This window comes from Dipteris shenzhenensis, chromosome 15, assembly GCF_047967505.1.
Source record: "Dipteris shenzhenensis isolate YYH24624 ecotype China chromosome 15, Dip_SZ_1.0, whole genome shotgun sequence".
Lineage (NCBI taxonomy): Eukaryota > Viridiplantae > Streptophyta > Polypodiopsida > Gleicheniales > Dipteridaceae > Dipteris > Dipteris shenzhenensis.
Genome location: NC_141610.1, coordinates 15,190,463 through 15,213,650, shown reverse-complemented (window position 1 = coordinate 15,213,650; position 23,188 = coordinate 15,190,463). Strand labels below are relative to the sequence as shown.

The 23,188-nt window shown below is 45.5% G+C and overlaps 2 protein-coding genes across 2 annotated transcripts; both read left to right on the top strand.

Moving 5' to 3' along the window:
- Positions 1 to 2,598: 2,598 nt before the first annotated feature.
- On the top strand, positions 2,599 to 5,340 carry LOC147893426 (uncharacterized). The gene is made up of 4 exons (XM_087385731.1): positions 2,599 to 2,772; positions 2,843 to 3,204; positions 3,299 to 3,453; positions 3,553 to 5,340. Exons 1-4 carry the CDS (start codon positions 2,599 to 2,601, stop codon positions 5,193 to 5,195), a joined length of 2,334 nt encoding a protein of 777 aa, XP_087241857.1. The 3' UTR covers positions 5,196 to 5,340.
- Positions 5,341 to 20,128: 14,788 nt separating this feature from the next.
- LOC147893425 (uncharacterized) lies at positions 20,129 to 22,870 on the top strand. The gene is made up of 4 exons (XM_087385730.1): positions 20,129 to 20,302; positions 20,412 to 20,734; positions 20,829 to 20,983; positions 21,083 to 22,870. The coding sequence occupies exons 1-4, from the start codon at positions 20,129 to 20,131 to the stop codon at positions 22,723 to 22,725; spliced, it is 2,295 nt and encodes a 764-aa protein (XP_087241856.1). The 3' UTR covers positions 22,726 to 22,870.
- Positions 22,871 to 23,188: the final 318 nt, after the last annotated feature.

Below are 23,188 nucleotides of genomic sequence, written 5' to 3'. Positions count from 1 at the left end.
GGGGAGTCGACTTTCAAAGTAGTGTAGTGGACAACCATTTCAATTGCTCTCTAATCGACGTCGTGAGCGTGCATGCCCTCGGAAACATCATTAACGCCATCCCCAACGCCCTCGCAATGACGAAGTCCAAAGCATTCGCTAAGGGAAAGCGGGTGATAGTGGAGCTGTTGGGAAGCACGGGTAACGATTCGGTGAAGGCAAATGTTCTGGGTCTGATGATTGACGCGATTGCCGGGAGTGGCCTACCCTGGCTACCGTGGGAGTTCATGAAGCCGGGGACGGATACAAACGACTACGATTGTCGTTGGAGCTCCCTGGCCAACCTGCAAAGACATCCAAGAATCGCATGTCGGAGTCGACGACTGCTTGCAAGGACATGGAGATGTTCTTATCCTTGTCGTACCAATCCGCACTACACTCCTCCACGGGCACCTCCATCTCAATGTGGGTCACATCCATGGTGCCATACATTGGGACGGTCACGTTGGCAAAAGAAGCTCTGCTTCACTTTGGCAAGTTGAGTTGGAGTTCTTGGCCAATGCAAGAACTGGTCCTAATAGCGCAAGAGGGTTTTGACGAACTTATTGACAATCTTTGAGACAGTGGACTTCCCGATCCCAAAGTGCTCGCTAATGTGAATGACTTTGGTACCACTAGCAAGACGTAAGACGGCAATAGCCACTTGCTTCTCAATGGGTAGGAGGCGTCCACTAACACTCGCGAGAGATGAGGGGATAGGGCCTTGTTGGAGTTCAGTGCCTAACAAGGCACAAAGTTCCGTGAAAAGACTAATAGGGAGATAAAAGACCTCATAGAACCTAGCATCATCGGCATGTGTAGCCATGTCATACTGATTCCACCAGTCTAGTGATTGGGGTTTGACATAATATTCAGAGATAGTATGAATTGCACCAGCTTATGTGGCAAGGTCCATGAGTGTGGTCTTCAATTGTGAGTGGATGAAGGCAAGAAGGAAGGGCGTGTGAAAGTTGGAGGTGGAAAGAGCAGCTTGCATAGGCAAAAGGACAATCGAGCAAGGAGTGAGCTCCTAGAACGACATGGAGAGATCGAATCTCTATGAGAAGCACGCAAGCGATGCAAATGAGCATACAATGTGGTGACAAGGGTAAGCAAGGTGACGGAAAAGGCCCTCACAATTTGGGTTGAAGGCATGGTGCCTTGGATGGAGAGAAAGGAAGAGGGTGAGGGGGTGGAGTGGAAGGAGGAAGTGGAGAGGGAAGAAGAGAGTGAGGGAGTGGGCTGCAAGGAGAGTAGAGGAAATGGAGTGGAAGGAGGGAGTGGAGAGGGAGAGTAGAGTGGGGAAGGAAGGAGTGAGGTAGTGGAGTGGAAGGAGGGAGTGGAGTGGACGTAAGGAGAGTAGAGGAAAGAAGAGCGTAAGCGAGTGTGGATGGAGGGCCTTCGAAGGAGGAAGGGAAGGAGCTGTTTGGAGTCGTAGAAGGATGGAAGGAGGAGGTCGAAGCAGGTGAAGGGGGGTATTGAAGCCAGGAAGGAAGGGCGGGAGACGTCGCCGTTTTGAAAAAACTGGAGGGAGAGGGTCCGTTTTGAAAGATGGAGGGGCATTAATTATGTACAGGCTGGTCACCCCTTCAGGGACCCGACTTCCAGTTGAACAGGGTGATTCTAGCATGTGAACATAAATGGGTCCCACATCTCGACTCCAGGACGCTCCACCATGACGTGCACAGGCTACGCACCAACCTGTGCATGTGCAATAACTCTTAGAAAATGGTCTCACATCACGAGCCACTATGTACCACTCTTTCAAAAAAGTAAGGTGGCCTTTGGACCATGCGGTGAGGAACAGCTAGAAAGTCATCACTTTGAAAATGACCTCTTTGAAATTAGTCTCAGTAGTACCATTGTGAGGATAGTGATCACTTTGAAAATGTACTCTTTGAAATTAGTGTCACTAGTACCATTGTGAGAAAATGAACTCTATGTGGAAATAAGTGCCACTTCATCACTTAGAAAATGTACTCTCCAACACTAGTCTGGCTAGTACCACTTTTAGAAAATGAACTCTATGTGGAAGTGGTCTCACTAGTACGACTACTGTGGGAAAATGGAGGTAATTTCTTATTCCATTGTGAATTTCCACTTGTTCTTTAAAAAAGCTCTCAATTTCTTAATTATCTAGGTCTCAAAAACAAAAACCAGCTACTAATATACTATCAATTATCAATATACTAGTGTAACTGCAAGCTATCAATATATATACTATCAATTATCAATATACTAGTGTAACTGCAAGCTATCAATATATATACACTACCTACATCTTGATAGTCCACGGGTGTGGGAAAGTGATTCCCCACCCTTGCAAGTTTCTGCATCGAAATTTGTGATAAACGTACACACAGTGGTAGTTGCGCAATGATGGTAGAGACGTTTGTAGTCTAGCACGATTTTCAACGGTGTGGTCCGTAGTGATGTTGAGTGCATTCCCCGGGTCCGCTTTTCCCGAAAGTCGGAAGCCCACTCCTCGGCGGGAAAAGCCCATAAGAAGCAGCCTATGGAGCGGGCATTCCCCAACACATAAGAAGCCTTTACCATAGGCTTGGTGGAGGACTCATCATCATGAAGACTCTTGCAGCAGCCCATTTCTGTCTGGTTTTCCTTCTCATCCCCCTCCCCTGCCAGCTTCTTGCTGTTACTCAATTATGGGGTGGAGTGAACTCCTACTTCCTTCACACCTTACCTGCAGACGACCGCCAAGCTCACCTCAGTGCCCTGGCAGCCAACAGCCTTAAGGTACTGCCCGAAGACCCACTTCATCCACTCACGCTTTGCTTGCCTCACTGGTCGCCGCTTTTGCCTGCAGGTGGTTCGCATCTACCTCACTAACGTTTATTTGGGACAGAAAAACTCGAGTTCTCCTGGAGTTCCTGAACTGGAGCCCGATATAGTGGGTACATACCACGATGACGTTCTCCAAATGATCGACACGCTCATGTATGAAGTCACAAGCTATGGATTGAAGCTCTTGATTGCGCTTCACGATCGGTATTCCCTTGGATGCTGGGCGCGAGATGCCTATGTGGGCAAGTACAATATCACAGATACGTCCCCGAACTGCAATACCACTATCAATCAACCAAGAGTGTTCTACACGGATGAGAAAGCCCAGGCCGACTTCGATCGTAGAATTAAGCATATTTTGACTCACCAGAACCCCAACTTTGGGTAAGCGAAGAAGAAGTAAATACATGTTTCCATGGCGTCTCATGGATTGATTGCCATTGCTCACGACTAATTTCCATCTGTGGCGTTTTCATAGTAATCGGACGTGGGGAGAGATCAACGAGGCCGTTTTCGGATTCGAGCCTGAACACGAAGCACAAGCGTCTATGCATAATCCAGACTGGGACTGGGCCTGCCGTCGAGCTGCCACAATGAAGAAATACATCTCGAAGGGAATACTTATTGTCACAGGTAACGATTTATTTCAATAGATCGATCTCGAGGAATGAGACAGCTTGAGAAAAGTATTAATCTGCTATGCGACACTAGTAAATCTTCTCGTGCATTCAGGTGGGGGAGTCGACTTTCAAAGTAGTGTAGTGGACAACCATTTCAATTGCTCTCTAATCGACGTCGTGAGCGTGCATGCCCTCGGAAACATCATTAACGCCATCCCCAACGCCCTCGCAATGACGAAGTCCAAAGCATTCGCTAAGGGAAAGCGGGTGATAGTGGAGCAGTTGGGAAGCACGGGTAACGATTCGGTGAAGGCAAATGTTCTGGGTCCGATGATTGACGCGATTGCCGGGAGTGGCATACCCTGGCTACCGTGGGAGTTCGTGAAGCCGGGGACGGATACAAACGACTACGAGTTTTGGACACAGCCTGGAACTGCGTGGACGGCAGTGGCCTGCAGGGGCCAACAAGCTCTGACATCGCATGGAGTGTTCTTGTGGCCGGAGATTTCCTCCACATCCAATCGAAGCACAGAAACTGTATCATCGTGCGCAGCTAGCAGCCCAAAGAAACCTATTAGAAGAATAATTCTATCTGTAACGGGTGCTGTCGTAGGTGCTCTTGTCTTCATTGGCTTCGCTTGGATGCAGCTGCGCCATCGCCTCAGCATCCTCAAGGACGAATGCTTCTCTTGGATCAAGCAGCGCGTGCATCGGGAGGACAAATCAGTTCTGTACAAAGAGGAACAAGATCTAGACAATTTAACTTTTAGAAGGTTCAAGTTCAAAGAGCTAGAAGACGCAACTTCAGAATTTACGTCTAGAAAGCTAGGCGCTGGTGGTTTCGGTGAAGTGTACGAGGGTCGTCTTCCAGGCGAGATTGTAGTGGCAGTCAAGAAATTGGGCGGCAGAAACCAAGGCACGAAGGAATTCAGAGCAGAGGTAGAAGCGATGGGCACCATAAACCATTTGAATTTGGTGCATCTGATGGGTTTCTGTGCAGAAGAGTCTTACCGCCTTCTGGTGTACGAGTACATGCCCAATGGCTCCTTGGATTCCTGGATCTTCAATCCAAAGAAATTCCTGGAATGGGATGTCCGCTTGCAAATAGCCATAGGGACGGCTCAATGCCTCGCATACTTGCACGAAGGATGCCGGAACGGCATCTTGCATCTGGATATCAAGCCCCAAAACATTCTCTTAGATGAAAAGTTTCATGCAAAGGTGTCTGATTTTGGGCTGTCGATGCTGCTCAGCAGAGACCAGGTTCTTGTTCAATCTACGCACCTCGCAGGCACATTTGGCTACGTAGCTCCAGAGATATGGGCTGGCCAGGCAGTGACGGCTAAAGCCGATGTTTACAGCTTCGGAATGGTATTGTTGGAGCTTGTAAGTGGGCGAAGAATTGTGGAAGCAGATAATCCTGGTTCATTTTTCCCTGTGGAGGCATTCCCCATGGTACAGGAAGGGAGATGGGTTGAAGTGATTGATCGTCGACTGTACGCAGACCTAGACCTTGATGAAATCAGACGATTGCAGATAAAGAATACCATAAAATTGGCCTACTGGTGCATTCAACACGATGCAGATAAAAGGCCCTCCATGACCAAGATATTGCAGCATCTACAGATGAACGAGGAGGAGGTTCCCAATCCTCCACACCCTCCAACTCCAAGTGATGTCGCCTTCGTTAGTTACTCCAGCTTCTTCAAATCAGCAAATGTTCTGAAAGCAACATCACTTTCCGCTGCAAGATGATATTCTTAAGTAAGTAGAGCTAGACATCAAATGAAAGCAAATATCACTTTCCTGTGCAGGATGATGTTCTTATGTACCCGAGCAATTAGATACAGTTCTGCAAGATGATGTTCTCAACTATCCGAGCAACATGATCCTTAGACACCTTTTGACCACCTTTTACATTGCTTTCTTTAACTCCGTGATCCATTACATAAACATAACATAGTAACTGGGATGCATGAACAGTCCTAGTTCTACCCACATTTTTTTGTTTTGTTTTTTGAAGAAAGAAAGCTTGCTCCCCTGGTTACCCAGGCTAGTGGCTATATCAAGATGCTCTAGAAGGAGGCACAAAGCTGGTTCCATATGAAGCTTCCTTCGTGATCTGCTACACATCTGGATCTTCGGGCAGGACTATGTACCTAGCAGATCAAGTAAAGTTCCACCACCAAGTGGTCCTCACCTAGCCCACCTCCAAAAAACTACAAGATCCCGCCCTGTGCATCGCATAACCAGGTCATCAAGGTCCGATTCGAAGACGAGTTTTTTGTCATGTCCATTGTAGGAGAAGAAAAAGACATGACAGTTGGGTTATGCTCGTTTTCCCCTCCTAATGATGCGCTAGCTGGCTATCACTACCCGTCCCCATTAGGTCCATATAACATAATCGACTCTCTTTCATGAAACACACTTGTTCACTAACTTGCTCAATAAGATCGGAAAACTCCTTAAAAGATAAGAGACTCCTTAAAGATAAGAAATGATCAGCCTAACTTTTAACATGCACAACAAGACAAAGCACCTATAGATGCGCACACAGACGCGTCAAAAAAAACTTACGAGCGCATCTATTGGCATGTCTGTAGCACACAGACGCGTTTCAATAACTTTTAAAAAAACTTACAAGCATGTCTATTGGCATGTCTACAGACCCGCGTCTAAAGGTGCATCTATATAACAAACAGACACGCCTATAGATGCGCAAATAGACGCTCTGATAAACATGTCTATAGATGCGCAAATAGACACCCTCTTGAACTGAGAGACGTGTTTATAGATGCTCTAATAGAGATGCACAAGCTCTTTCAGTAATTTCTCTTTCTGTCAAGAGGTTCATTATACCTCATATTCGGTCATGAAAGACATCTATGGCAGCTTGGGAGATACGATTTGCAGTAAGAAATGATGCCAGGGTTTCCTTTCTGAAACGAGAACTTTCCCATACACATATGGAGGAGGGAGATTCCATGAAAACTCACCTCACAAAGCTTCAGGACCTTAGGGAACAATTGCTGAATATTGATGAAGTCATTCTAGATTCAGAAATGATCACCACCACTCTGAACTCTCTTCCCGAGTCCTATCTCGGTTTCCACACCTCGCTGAATTTGTCATTGAGGGGGGGCAATAATCCTCTCTCCTTTCACGAGTTGGTAGGACTTCTGTTGCAGGAGGAACAAACTCGCAGAAATATGGCAACCCGGGCTGGCGACCATGCTATGCTCTCAAAGTTCAAGCCCAAGGGTAAAGGGCAGCAAAAGCCATATTCCAATCAGCCCACACATCAACATAAAGCTGATTCTGGACAGCCTTCTTATAAGGCAAAGGGTGATACAAATAAGCAGAAAAAGAAGGGCCTCTGTCATTATTGCAAGAAGCCAGGTCATTATATTGGAGAGTGCAAGAAGCGCATAGCCAAAGAGAAGAAAAGGGATTCTAGTATGGCTATGTCAAATGCATCAGTTCCATATTCTCATGATGGAGGAGATGTTGCAGCCAACTTGGTTAAAGAGCACAATGCCTTTTTATCTTGCACTTCAGATTTTTCAGTGGGTAGTTCTGATATTACAGCCACTAAAGATATTGACCCATATGCTTTATTGACTTGCAGTTAACGATCCTTCAAAGCTCCTTTAGTGTTGATGAAACACTTCATACTTGGTATTTTGACAGTGGTACTTCAAGGCACATCACTTCCAAGAAGAGTCTGTTTGTAACTCTGCATTCTTCACCCACTAAGAAGAAGGTAACTTGTGCGAATAATTCTTCTTATTCAGTGTGTGGAGTGGGAGACATTATTCTCACATCCACTGATGGCATAGATTTTAGAATTTCAGATGTCCTCTATGTGTCAGGGATAAAGAAGAATTTGCTTTCAGTGTCCTCACTCAATAGAGGAGGATTTCAGGTTGTTTTTGATGATGACAAGTGTGCAGTCAAAGACAAAGAAAATGACTATGCTCTGATGTTGTCTGGCACTTTGTATCGGGGTCTTTTTCAGCTTGATCTATATGAAAAAAGATCCCATCTTGCATTATCAGTTAGCACTCCCATTGCTGTGATGTAGAATGCGGAGTTATGGCATGCCAGGTATGGGCACATGAGCTACGGCAACTTAATGACACTTCAAAGGCATGATATGGTTGGTGCATTGCCTCCTTTGGAGTCGCCTTCTCCTCATGCATGTGAAGGCTACATTCAATGGCAAAATGCATAGACTTCCCTTTAAAAAGGGTGGTGCAGTGAAAGCTACACGAAATTATAGCTTATTCACAGTGATGTCTGCAGTTCCATGAGGACACCTGCTTTTAGGGGTTATCTCTATTTGTTACATTCATAGATGACTCTACTGACTACACTTGGGTCTATGGTCTCAAGGCAAAATCAGAAGTGTTATGCATTTCAAACACTTTGTGGCTATGGTTGAGAATGAGACAAGACTCAAGGTGCAGACACTTTGAACAGATTGAGGGAGGGAGTATTTGTCTCATGAATTTGACACATTTTTGAAAGAAAAAGGCATCATGCATAAGCTTATAGTGAGGCTTACACCTCAACAGAATGGCAAAGCTAAGCGGAAGAATCGCACTGCCATAGAAATGGATAGATGCATGCTCACAAGTAAGAAGTTGCCTCATAGAATTTGGCTAGAAGGCCTCATGTGTGCCAACTATATTTTTAATCGGGCTCCTACAAAGGCTTTGAAGACAATCACTCCCTATGAGGCATGGCATGGGAGAAAGCCTTCAGGGGACCATTTCAGAGTTTTTGCTTGTGTTGCATATGCCCACATGCCTGTGGAGTTCAAACACAAGTTGTCAGATAAGGCACTCAAATGCATTTTTGTGGGATATAGTTCACAAAGCAAAGGCTATCGTCTCTACAATCCTGATACACACAAGAATTTTGTTAGTAGAGATGTTATGTTCTCTGAAAATCGTGCACATACACATGTTAAATTTCAGATTCCAGCCTCTTCAGATGATGTGTTTGAGGGGACGCTTCCTATAGCATTTGGTTCCCCCGCTGAAACTCAAAATTTACAGCAACCTCCACCAGATCCACATGTACAGATTCAGCCCCCAGCTGAATTAGTACAACCTCAGGGTGTGGATGAAGTTGTCAGGCAAGAAATTCAAGAGATACATGCAGCTAAAACAGTCCCGCATTGGTTGCTTCAGACTCTCAGGGAGAGTAAGCTTGAAATCCATTCATAAAAATTAGACTTGGGATGTCATGGATTTGCCACCAGGTCAGAATGCCATAGGTATACGTTGGGTTTTCAAAGTCAAAAGAAAGCCAGATGGGTCCATTGATCGGTACAAGGCAAGGCTGGTTGCAAAAGGATATGCTCAGAAAAAGGGCATAGATTATGAGGAGACTTTTGCTCCTACATCTAGGATGACCACCATCAGGTCAGTTATAGCAATGGTTGCAAATTTTGAATGGAATGTTCATCAGTTAGATAGTAAAACAGCTTTCCTTAATGGAGACTTGTTAGAAGAGGTTTATGTCAAACAACCTTCGGGCTTTGAAATTTCAAGAAATGCACATCAGGTATGCAAGCTGAATAAAGCTTTGTATGGGTTGAAACAAGCCCCACGTGCATGGTATGCAAAAATTGATGCCTTTCTATCCAGCAAGGGACTGCACAATAGTCCAAGTGAGAGCACCCTCTACATCAAGAAGGATGGGGGGATATTTTGGTCATCATTCTTTATGTAGATGACATGCTACTCACCGGATCAAATGAGGAAGTAATTGCATATTTCAAAGTCCAATTGAAAGCTACATTTGATATGTCAGACTTGGGCTTCCTAAATGTATGCACAAGTCATCAACGAAGACTTGTACGAATTTATTCAAGAAATTTGCTTTGAAGGCGGTGTACATGACCCTTTGCAAAGTTGATGGGGCATTGTATAATCCAAATGGCATGACTCTGAATGCGAAAATTCCCCTTGATCCACTAGGGTACACTCAGATCCACCTACCACACTCACTTAGGATTACCATTGGGCAATTCCGTGTTTCATCACACAAACTCCGTATCGAGAGTGGACGAGCGAAGGGGATCCCTAGAGAGAGTCGTATCTACTCACTATGTGACCGACATGAGATCGAGTCAAAGGAGCACTTCGCCTTCCGTTGCCCAGTCTACTAGGAGATCCATGGATGATACCACTGCCTCTTCCCGTTGTACCTTCGTTGTACAACTGCCATACAACTAATAATAGACTACCGTACTGTTCACCATACACATGCTCCAATCCATACACCTACTTTCTTGCAATGTCCGCACTGCTCCCAACAAGTCTTCCGTACGTACGTACATGCAACATCTCCTTCATCAACATGTATTAGGCCGTACAACAATATGGTCATCCATATTGTTATGATCAACTGTACCTATGCTGGGTCGTACAACTCTCGTTAGCTGTCCGTACAACCGTACAGTCCGTATTGTACGGGCTGTTCTAGTCTTTTTCCAAAAAGGTGCCTTGGTCATTTGGAGAGTCCTCATTGCAGGTGAATCTTGCAGGTGTTTTTATCTTTATTAGGCATTTGTGCAATGAGCCATTGTTTGGCTTTGGATTCAAGCTGGTGCATTTTGGGATTGAGGGTGTGCTCATTTGCACACATAGGCAATACTTGATGCGATAGATTGTAGAGACATCCTTCCAATATAGTAGCATAGGGATTGAACTCCTACTCATTGTCTCCCACCCAATTAATGCTACCTAGTTAAACTCCTGCTCATCCATTGATGTTTGTGTAGCCATTGTATTCTCATGAGGAACCAAGACTTTAGCAAGTTTTGCTTTGGAACAGTCACCACCCCTTCAATTGTTGAGTCCCTTCCCCTCATCTAATATGTGCTTATTGTTATGGTTGCTTCCTACAAAAGGATCCCAAAGGATTGGAAAGCCCTACCTCACAAGCTTGCTCTTCCTTTCCCACTTCCACAACCTTTTACGTAAGCTCATCTTCACTTCGTTGCCTTCTATTGCATCTTAGAAGCCTCACTATCTTCTCTCCACCTTCTATACCACGGTTGAGCCACTCCTTTCTCGTCCCTATCTCTTCCTTGGCCTCAAAATTGGCTTGCAGATGTCCTCTCCTTCTCTCGTCTATGCTAATGCTTGGATTCCATTCACCTCCGTGTTTGATTTTTGCTCCTACTCTTCTACTATGAGCGCTGCAACTGTTCTCAAAATTTTAGCTCTTGCCCTACTCTATGAGGGCTTGTTGTCTTCAAGATTTTAGCTCATCCTCTGTAGGTTATCCACTAGATTTGTATGCCCTTGGGCATAGGACTATCACTCACGCAAAGGTCTAATTGGTTTAAAGATAAGCTAATGCAAAACTGTGCCTTTGTTAACCAATGTGGTTAACATGCCCCCCTTCCTGCTCGTGATCCATCTGTGGATCACACCTCGGCGTAGCACATTGGAGCTAATGATGGCCTAGATGAAAGAGTAGCGGTCGAGTTGTCAGTGAAATTTTGCAAAATTGGAGCCATGGCTTCCAAAAGTGGGTGCTTCCAAAAGTGGGTGTCATGCATGTCCTCATTCACATATGATAGCCGTGGAGATTTCAAACTCTGAGGTACATGCTTATGTCTTGACCTTGCGGCTGACCCTCATTCATATTGGGCACGATCTTGGAGTTGAGACGAAGCAAGGAAAATTAACAAGTCTCTCAATGTAGTGCTCTAAATTTCAGCCAATAAGTCCACGACGTCACATTGGCATGTAAATTTGGTGGACAATCCAGTCTTGGCTGGCTCCACAATGGCCTAAAGCTTTGATTGTTTTGAAAAGATATTCTCCAAGCCGGCTATATCCTTGCATCTGTGTCCTATATTGGAGGCTTGCAAGGATTTGGTCCTGGTAGTCACCTCGTATCCTACGAGGATGTTGTGCCCACCACTACCTATAGCTTTTTTTGATGAATGTAGTTAGTGGCTTCACCGCCATTACATCAACCAATCAACGAGGGGACCCTTCTAATGTGGCTTCTAGTGATGGAGATTCAATCAAGAGCCTTCTCCTAAGGCTTTGGTAGAGGCTAGTCTTCCTCATTTATTGAAAATTGCTCGTCCTCTTCAATAGATGTATTGGATTGAGGAGGAGCCTGAGGAGTGTCAGTGCTAAAGAGGGTGAGGCCATGTATTTGCTGGATCAGATTATTATCCACAGGGGCATGTTGAAAGAAGCATTTGTAGATTCTAGTGTCACTTCCATCGTCTTTGTGAGTGTCGGTGGGGATTTGTGTGAAAAATTACATGCTATCATTAAAGGCAAAATAAATCAAACGTGTTTCTTGTCTTAACGAAGGAAAATTTGATGAAAACAAATCGAATTGAAGGTCATGTAGGCCAGTCCTATTTCAGTGGTAAAGTAATGGTGCATGAGAGTCATGCACTTACTTTTCAAGGTTTGCATGCCTTGGAAAGTGAATCTAGTAGTAATAACTTTTGAGATCTCTACTTTACACCTTTACTTGTGTGTCATGCATACACCAAAGCTATCTCCTATATTACGATAGAAAACTAAGACCTCCCTCAATACTTGGGAATTTCCTAGCTGACCTTTTCTCGTATCGACTTCAAGCTAGCATATTGCCTAAGTCCAACGCTTGTAGCAAACCAACCACCATCCCCTTTTCCCCACCTGTGCATACCTAGACTCTTAGTGCATCATCTCTAACCTTGATGGAACCCTCCTCTAAGGCCATAGCTCGTTATCTTACTCCATGCTCTCACCATCTTTAAACTGGCGGGGTGCTTCATGCCATTGTTCTCATCCTTCTTGCTCCCCTCACTAGACTCCTCTACTAGTTCATCTCCAAATTTGTTGGCATCCATGTTCTCATCAAGATGCCTCTTAGGCTAGTGTTAAGTGGCATACACCGAATTCCACAGCCCAACCTTGGTTAGAAATCGTGAACGGTTAATCTAGCATGAAATAGTACTATGCGTCTTTGTAGCAGCAAAGTATGGCCAGCAGGAGCAATAGCTAGTATCCTATGAGAGGATCCTTTTATTACTCGATGCGGGGAACCCTTGGTTTTGCAGTGCATTGTGCTAACATCATTTCAGGAAATGCAAGATCAGGGTTCACATATGCAACAAAACATGTCTTCATTAAATTAAGAGAGAAGATGAACAGTACAAGTCGATATGTCATGCCTCATCAGGCACTAAAAGTATGGAGGAAACATCCAAAATTACAACTCCATATCTCTCGCCACATCATGCCCTAAACCATCCACATCGATGTCTTCTGTGGCTCCAAGTGGCCCCCCCCCTCCTGCATTAGCATGCAAAGCCTCTAAGTCCCCAGTCAAGTAGTCCGCTAGGAGGTCTCGTGTAAACTTCCTTGATAGCGTATGTGGATAAACTTGGCATCTACAACCACGCCTTGCACCATACATGGGTGAATCATCAATGGCAATATCTGCATCCTCACCAGTTGTGCATGATGCAACATGCAACTATATTGCGTGCTACGTACTTTGGTGTTGGATGGGAAATCTTCTTGAGGAGGTATCGCCACTTCATTTTGAGACGCCCAAAAGCTCGTTCAACCACAATGTGAGATGAAGATAACTAGAAATTGTAGTCCTTCTGCTTGAAGGTGGATGGCAACTCGTAAGGCACCATAAGCCATGGCTTGATGCCATATCCACCATCAGCAATGATGTCCTCATGTATGTGAAAAGTGCCATCCACGAAGTGCTCACCACCAAGATATGCACCTCATTCCACACAATGAAAGAGAGCGGAATTGCGAAGCACACCATTGTCGTTGGAGCTCCCTGGCCAACCTGCAAAGACATCCAAGAATCGCATGTCGGAGTCGACGACTGCTTGCAAGGACATGGAGATGTTCTTATCCTTGTCGTACTAATCAGCACTACACTCCTCCACGGGCACCTCCATCTCAATGTGGGTCACATCCACGGCACCATACGTTGGGAAGGTCACGTTGGCAAAAGAAGCTCTGCTTCACTTTGGCAAGTTGAGTTGGAGTTCTTGGCCAATGCAAGAACTGGTCCTGATAGCGCAAGAGGGTTTTGATGAACTTATTGACAATCTTTGAGACAGTGGACTTCCCGATCCCAAAGTGCTCGCTAATGTGAATGACTTTGGTACCACTAGCAAGACGTAAGATGGCAATAGCCACTTGCTTCTCAATCGGTAGGAGGCATCCACTAACACTCGCGAGAGATGAGGGGTAGGGCCTTGTTGGAGTTCAGTGCCTAACAAGCCACAAAGTTTCGTGAAAAGACTAATAGGGAGATAAAGCGACCTCCTCCTTCCATCCTTCTACGACTCCAAATAGCTACTTCCCTTCCTCCTTTGAAGGCCCTCCATCCACACTCGCTTACGCTCTTCTTTCCTCTACTCTCCTTACGTCCACTCCACTCCCTCCTTCCACTCCACTACCTCACTCCTTCCTGCCCACTCTACTTTCCCTCTCCACTCCCTCCTTCCACTCCATTTCCTCTACTCTCCTTGGAGCCCACTCCCTCACTCTCTTCTTCCCTCTCCACTTCCTCCTTCCACTCCACCCCCTCACCCTCTTCCTTTTTCTCCATCCAAGGCACCATGCCTTCAACCCAAATTGTGAGGGCCTTTTCCGTCACCTTGCTTACCCTTGTCACCACATTGTATGCTCATTTGCATCGTTTGTGTGCTTCTCATAGAGATTCGATCTCTCCATGTCGTTCTAGGAGCTCACTCCTTGCTTGATTGTCCTTTTGCCTATGCAAGCTGCTCTTTACACCTCCAACTTTCACATGCCCTTCCTTCTTGCCTTCATCCACTCACAATTGAAGACCACACTCATGGACCTTGCCACATAAGCTGGTGCAATTCATACTATCTCTGAATATTATGTCAAACCCCGATCACTATAAGCAGGTGAAGGGAGGTGTTGCAACAACTCCTTCATCAACGTGTACTAGGCCGTACAACAGTACGGTCATCCGTATTGTTCTGATCAATCGTACCTACACTGGGTCGTACAACTCTCATTAGCTGTCCGTACAACCGTACAGTCCGTATTGTATGGGCTGTTCTAGTCTTTCTGCAAAAAGGTGCCTTGGTCATTTGGAGAGTCCTCATTGCAAGTGAATCTTGCAGGTGTTTTTATCTTTGTCAGGTATTTGTGCAGTGAGCCATTGTTTGGCTGTGGATTCAAGATGGTGCATTTTGGGATTGAGGGTGTGCTCATTTGCACACATAGGCAATACTTGATACGATAGATTGTAGAGACATCCTTCCAATATAGTAGCATGGGGATTGAACTCCTACTCATTGTCTCCCACCCAATTAATGCTACCTAGTTAAACTCATGCTCATCCATTGATGTTTGTGTAGCCATTTTATTCTCATGAGGAACCAAGAATTTAGCAAGTTTTGCTTTGGAACAGTCACCACCCCTTCAATTGTTGAGTCCCTTCCCCTCATCTAATATGTGCTTATTATTATGGTTGCTTCCTACAAAAGGACACCAAAGGATTGGAAAGCCCTACCTCACAAGCTTGCTCTTCCTTTCCCACTTCCACAACCTTTTACAAAAGCTCATCTTCACTTCGTTGCCTTCTATTACATCTTAGAAGCCTCACTATCTTCTCTCCACCTTCTATACCACGGTTGAGCCACTCCTTTCTCATCCCTATCTCTTCCTTGGCCTCAAAATTGGCTTGCAGATGTCCTCTCCTTCTCTCTTGTATGCTAATGCTTGGATTCCATTCACCTCCGTGCTTGATTTTTTCTCCTACTCTTCTACTATGAGCGCTGCAACTATTCTCAAAATTTTAGCTCTTGCCCTACTCTATGAGGGCTTGTTGTCTTCAACATTTTAGCTCGTCCTCTATAGGTTGTCGGCTAGATTTGTATGCCCTTGGGCATAGGACTATCACTCAGGCAAAGGTCTAATTGGTTTAAAGATAAGCTAATGCAAAAGTGTGCCTTTGTTAACCAATGTGGTTAACATGCCCCCCTTCCTGCTTGTGATCCATCTGTGGATCACACCTCAGCGTAGCACATTGGAGCTAATGACGGCCTAGATGAAAGAGTAGGGGTCGACTTGTCAGTGAAATTTTGCAAAATTGGAGCCATGGCTTCCAAAAGTGGGTGCTTCCAAAAGTCGGTGTCATGCATGTCCTCATTCAGATATGATAGCCATGGAGATTTCAAACTCTGAGGTGCATGCTTATGTCTTGACCTTGCGGCTGACCCTCATTCATATTGGGCACGATCTTGGAGTTGAGACGAAGCAAGGAAAATTGAACAAGTCTCTCAATGTAGTGCTCTAAATTTCAGCCAATAAGTCCACAACGTCACATTGGCATGTAAGTTTGGTGGACAATCCAGTCTTGGTTGGCTCCACAATGGCCTAAAGCTTTGATTGTTTTGAAAAGGTATTCTTCAAGCCGGCTATATCCTTGCATCTGTGTCCTATATTGGAGGCTTGCAAGGATTTGGTCCTAGTAGTCACCTCGTATCCTACGAGGATGTTGTGCCCACCACTACCTATAGCTTTTTTTGATGAATGTAGTTAGTGGCTTCACCTCCATTACATTAACCAATCAACAAGGGGACACTTCTAATGTGGCTTCTAGTGATGGAGAGTCAATCAAGAGCCTTCTCCTAAGGCTTTGGTAGAGGCTAGTCTTCCTCATTTATTGAAAATTGCTCGTCCTCTTCAATAGATGTATTGGATTGAGGAGGAGCCTAAGGAAAGGAGTGTCAGTGCTAAAGAGGGCGAGGCCATGTATTTGCTGGATCAGATTATTATCCACAGGGGCATGTTGAAAGATGCATTTGTAGATTCTAGTATCACTTCCATCGTCTTTGTGAGTGTCGGCGGGTATTTGTGTGAAAAACTACATGCTATCATTAAAGGCAAAATAAATCAAACGTGTTTCTTGTCTTAACGAGGAAAATTTTATGAAAACGAATTGAATTGACGGTCATGTAGGCCAATCCTATTTCAGTGGTAAAGTAATGGTGCATGAGAGTTATGCACTTACTTTTCAAGGTTTGCATGCCTTGGAAAGTGAATCTAGCAGTGATAAATTTTGAGATCTCTACTTTACACCTTTACTTGTGCATCATGCATACACCAAAGCTATCTCCTATATTATGATAGAAAACTAAGACCTCCCTCAATACTTGGGAATTTCCTAGCTGACCTTTTCTCGTATCAACTTCAAGCTAGCATATTGCCTAAGTCCAACGCTTCTAGCAAACCAACCACCATCCCCTTGTCCCCACCTGTCCATACCTAGACTCTCAGTGCATCATCTCTAACCTTGATGGAACCCTCCTCTAAGGCCATAGCTCGTTATCTTACTCCATGCTCTCACCATCTTTAAACTGGCGGGGTGCTTCATGCCATTGTTCTCATCCTTCTTGCTCCCCTCACTAGACTCCTCTACCACTTCATCTCCAAATTTGTTGGCATCCATGTTCTCATCAAGATGCCTCTTAGGCTAGTGTTAAGTGGCATACATCAAATTCCACAGCCCAACCTTGGTGGAGAAATCATGAACGGTTAATCTAGCGTGAAATAGTACTATGCGTCTTTGTAGCAGCAAACTATGGCCAGCAGGAGCAATAGCTTATCCTATGAGAGGATCCTTTTATTACTCGATGTGGGGAACCCTTGGTTTTGCAGTGCATTGTGCTAACATCATTTCAGGAAATGCAAGATCAGGATTCACATATGCAACAAAACATGTCTTCATTAAATTAAGAGAGAAGACGAACAGTACAAGTCCATATGTCATGCCTCATCAGGCACTAAAAGTATGGAGGAAACATCCAAAATTACAACTCCATATCTCTCACCTCATCATGCCCTAAACCATCCACATCCATGTCTTCCGTGGCTCCAAGTGCCCCCCCCCTCCTTCATTAGCATGCAAAGCATCTAAGTCCCCAGTCAAGTAGTCCGCTAGGAGGTCTTGTGTAAACTTCCTTGATAGCATACGTGGATATTTAACTTGGCATCTACAACCACGCCTTGCACCATACATGAGTGAATCATCAATGGCAATGTCTGTATCCTCACCAAGTATCATGTTGTGCATGATGCAACATGCAACTATATTGCGTGCTACGTACTTTGGTGTTGGATGGGAAATCTTCTTGAGGAGGTACTGCCACTTCATTTTGAGACGCCCAAAAGCTCGTTCAACCACAATGCGAGATGAAGATAACTAGAAATTGTAGTCCTTCTGCTTGAAGGTGGATGGCAACTCGTAAGGCACCATAAGCCATGGCTTGATGCCATATCCACCATTAGCAATGATGTACTCACGTATGCAAAAAGTGCCATCCACGAAGTGCTCACTACCAAGATATGCACCTCATTCCACACAATGAAAGAGAGCAGAATTGTGAAGCACACGATTGTCATTGGAGCTCCCTGGCCAACCTGCAAAGACATCCAAGAATCGCATGTCGGAGTCGACGACTGCTTGCAAGGACATGGAGATGTTCTTATCCTTGTCGTACCAATCAGCACTACACTCCTCCACGGGCACCTCCATCTCAATGTGGGTCACATCCATGGCACCATACATTGGGACGGTCACGTTGGCGAAAGAAGCTCTGCTTCACTTTGGCAAGTTGAGTTGGAGTTCTTGGCCAATGCAAGAACTGGTCCTGATAGTGCAAGAGGGTTTTGACGAACTTATTGACAATCTTTGAGACAGTGGACTTCCCGATCCCAAAGTGCTCGCTAATGTGAATGACTTTGGTACCACTAGCAAGACGTAAGACGGCAATAGCCACTTGCTTCTCAATGGGTAGGAGGCGTCCACTAACACTCGCGAGAGATGAGGGGATAGGGCCTTGTTGGAGTTCAGTGCCTAACAAGGCACAAAGTTCCGTGAAAAGACTAATAGGGAGATAAAAGACCTCATAGAACCTAGCATCATCGGCATGTGTAGCCATGACATACTGATTCCACCAGTCTAGTGATTGGGGTTTGACATAATATTCAGAGATAGTATGAATTGCACCAGCTTATGTGGCAAGGTCCATGAGTATTGTGAGTGGATGAAGGCAAGAATGAAGGGCGTGTGAAAGTTGGAGGTGGAAAGAGCAGCTTGCATAGGCAAAAGGACAATCGAGCAAGGAGTGAGCTCCTAGAATGACATGGAGAGATCGAATCTCTATGAGAAGCACGCAAGCGATGCAAATGAGCATACAATGTGGTGACAAGGGTAAGCAAGGTGACGGAAAAGGCCCTCACAATTTGGGTTGAAGGCATGGTGCCTTGGATGGAGAGAAAGGAAGAGGGTGAGGGGGTGGAGTGGAAGGAGGAAGTGGAGAGGGAAGAAGAGAGTGAGGGAGTGGGTTGCAAGGAGAGTAGAGGAAATGGAGTGGAAGGAGGGAGTGGAGAGGGAGAGTAGAGTGGGGAAGGAAGGAGTGAGGTAGTGGAGTGGAAGGAGGGAGTGGAGTGGACGTAAGGAGAGTAGAGGAAAGAAGAGCGTAAGCGAGTGTGGATGGAGGGCCTTCGAAGGAGGAAGGGAAGGAGCTGTTTGGAGTCGTAGAAGGATGGAAGGAGGAGGTCGAAGCAGGTGAAGGGGGGTGTTGAAGCCAGGAAGGAAGGGCGGGAGAGGTCGCCGTTTTGAAAAAACTGGAGGGAGAGGGTCCATTTTGAAAGATGGAGGGGCATTAATTATGTACAGCCGGTCACCCCTTCAGGGACTCGACTTCCAGTTGAACAGGGTGATTCCAGCACGTGAACAGAAATGGGTCCCATATCTCGACTCCAGGACGCTCCACCATGACGTGCACAAGCTACGCACCAACTTGTGCATGTGCAATAACTCTTAGAAAATGGTCTCACATCACGAGCCACTATGTACCACTCTTTCAAAAAAGTAAGGTGGCCTTTGGACCATGCGGTGAGGAACAGCTAGAAAGTCATCACTTTGAAAATGACCTCTTTGAAATTAGTCTCAGTAGTACCATTGTGAGGATAGTGATCACTTTGAAAATGTACTCTTTGAAATTAGTGTCACTAGTACCATTGTGAGAAAATGAACTCTATGTGGAAATAAGTGCCACTTCATCACTTAGAAAATGTACTCTCCAACACTAGTCTCGCTAGTACCACTTTTAGAAAATGAACTCTATGTGGAAGTGGTCTCACTAGTATGACTACTGTGGGAAAATGGAGGTAATTTCTTATTCCATTGCGAATTTCCACTTGTTCTTTAAAAAAGCTCTCAATTTCTTAATTATCTAGGTCTCAAAAACAAAAACCAGCTACTAATATACTATCAATTATCAATATACTAGTGTAACTGCAAGCTATCAATATATATACACTACCTACATCTTGATAGTCCACGGGTGTGGGAAAGTGATTCCCCACCCTTGCAAGTTTCTGCATCGAAATTTGTGATAAACGTACAGTTAGTGGTAGTTGCGCAATGATGGTAGAGACGTTTGTAGTCTAGCACGATTTTCAACGGTGTGGTCCGTAGTGATGTTGAGTGCATTCCCCGGGTCCGCTTTTTTCGAAAGTCGGAAGCCCGCTCCTCGGCGGGAAAAGCCCATAAGAAGCAGCCTATGGAGCGGGCATTCCCAACACATAAGAAGCCTTTACCATAGGCTTGGTGGAGGACTCATCATCATGAAGACTCTTGCAGCAGCCCATTTCTGTCTGGTTTTCCTTCTCATCTCCCTCCCCTGCCAGCTTCTTGCTGTTACTCAATTATGGGGTGGAGTGAACTCCTACTTCCTTCACACCTTACCTGCAGACGACCGCCAAGCTCACCTCAGTGCCCTGGCAGCCAACAGCCTTAAGGTACTGCCCGAAGACCCACTTCATCCACTCACGCTTTGCTTGCCTCACTGGTCGCCGCTTTTGCCTGCAGGAGGTTCGCATCTACCTCACTAACGTTTATTTGGGACAGAAAAACTCGAGTTCTCCTGGAGTTCCTGAACTGGAGCCCGATATAGTGGGTACATACCACGATGACGTTCTCCAAATGATCGACACGCTCATGTATGAAGTCACAAGCTATGGATTGAAGCTCTTGATTGCGCTTCACGATCGGTATTCCCTTGGATGCTGGGCGCGAGATGCCTATGTGGGCAAGTACAATATCACAGATACGTCCCCGAACTGCAATACCACTATCAATCAACCAAGAGTGTTCTACACGGATGAGAAAGCCCAGGCCGACTTCGATCGTAGAATTAAGCATATTTTGACTCACCAGAACCCCAACTTTGGGTAAGCGAAGAAGAAGTAAATACATGTTTCCATGGCGTCTCATGGATTGATTGCCATTGCTCATGACTAATTTCCATCTGTGGCGTTTTCATAGTAATCGGACGTGGGGAGAGATCAACGAGGCCGTTTTCGGATTCGAGCCTGAACACGAAGCACAAGCGTCTATGCATAATCCAGACTGGGACTGGGCCTGCCGTCGAGCTGCCACAATGAAGAAATACATCTCGAAGGGAATACTTATTGTCACAGGTAACGATTTATTTCAATAGATCGATCTCGAGGAATGAGACAGCTTGAGAAAAGTATTAATCTGCTATGCGACACTAGTAAATCTTCTCGTGCATTCAGGTGGGGGAGTCGACTTTCAAAGTAGTGTAGTGGACAACCATTTCAATTGCTCTCTAATCGACGTCGTGAGCGTGCATGCCCTCGGAAACATCATTAACGCCATCCCCAACGCCCTCGCAATGACGAAGTCCAAAGCATTCGCTAAGGGAAAGCGGGTGATAGTGGAGCAGTTGGGAAGCACGGGTAACGATTCGGTGAAGGCAAATGTTCTGGGTCCGATGATTGACGCGATTGCCGGGAGTGGCATACCCTGGCTACCGTGGGAGTTCGTGAAGCCGGGGACGGATACAAACGACTACGAGTTTTGGACACAGCCTGGAACTGCGTGGACGGCAGTGGCCTGCAGGGGCCAACAAGCTCTGACGTCGCATGGAGTGTTCTTGTGGCCGGAGATTTCCTCCACATCCAATCGAAGCACAGAAACTGTATCATCGTGCGCAGCTAGCAGCCCAAAGAAACCTATTAGAAGAATAATTCTATCTGTAACGGGTGCTGTCGTAGGTGCTCTTGTCTTCATTGGCTTCGCTTGGATGCAGCTGCGCCATCGCCTCAGCATCCTCAAGGACGAATGCTTCTCTTGGATCAAGCAGCGCGTGCATCGGGAGGACAAATCAGTTCTGTACAAAGAGGAACAAGATCTAGACAATTTAACTTTTAGAAGGTTCAAGTTCAAAGAGCTAGAAGACGCAACTTCAGAATTTACGTCTAGAAAGCTAGGCGCTGGTGGTTTCGGTGAAGTGTACGAGGGTCGTCTTCCAGGCGAGATTGTAGTGGCAGTCAAGAAATTGGGCGGCAGAAACCAAGGCACGAAGGAATTCAGAGCAGAGGTAGAAGCGATGGGCACCATAAACCATTTGAATTTGGTGCATCTGATGGGTTTCTGTGCAGAAGAGTCTTACCGCCTTCTGGTGTACGAGTACATGCCCAATGGCTCCTTGGATTCCTGGATCTTCAATCCAAAGAAATTCCTGGAATGGGATGTCCGCTTGCAAATAGCCATAGGGACGGCTCAATGCCTCGCATACTTGCACGAAGGATGCCGGAACGGCATCTTGCATCTGGATATCAAGCCCCAAAACATTCTCTTAGATGAAAAGTTTCATGCAAAGGTGTCTGATTTTGGGCTGTCGATGCTGCTCAGCAGAGACCAGGTTCTTGTTCAATCTACGCACCTCGCAGGCACATTTGGCTACGTAGCTCCAGAGATATGGGCTGGCCAGGCAGTGACGGCTAAAGCCGATGTTTACAGCTTCGGAATGGTATTGTTGGAGCTTGTAAGTGGGCGAAGAATTGTGGAAGCAGATAATCCTGGTTCATTTTTCCCTGTGGAGGCATTCCCCATGGTACAGGAAGGGAGATGGGTTGAAGTGATTGATCGTCGACTGTACGCAGACCTAGACCTTGATGAAATCAGACGATTGCAGATAAAGAATACCATAAAATTGGCCTACTGGTGCATTCAACACGATGCAGATAAAAGGCCCTCCATGACCAAGATATTGCAGCATCTACAGATGAACGAGGAGGAGGTTCCCAATCCTCCACACCCTCCAACTCCAAGTGATGTCGCCTTCGTTAGTTACTCCAGCTTCTTCAAATCAGCAAATGTTCTGAAAGCAACATCACTTTCCGCTGCAAGATGATATTCTTAAGTAAGTAGAGCTAGACATCAAATGAAAGCAAATATCACTTTCCTGTGCAGGATGATGTTCTTATGTACCCGAGCAATTAGATACAGTTCTGCAAGATGATGTTCTCAACTATCCGAGCAACATGATCCTTAGACACCTTTTGACCACCTTTTACATTGCTTTCTTTAACTCCGTGATCCATTACATAAACATAACATAGTAACTGGGATGCATGAACAGTCCTAGTTCTACCCACATTTTTTTGTTTTGTTTTTTGAAGAAAGAAAGCTTGCTCCCCTGGTTACCCAGGCTAGTGGCTATATCAAGATGCTCTAGAAGGAGGCACAAAGCTGGTTCCATATGAAGCTTCCTTCGTGATCTGCTACACATCTGGATCTTCGGGCAGGACTATGTACCTAGCAGATCAAGTAAAGTTCCACCACCAAGTGGTCCTCACCTAGCCCACCTCCAAAAA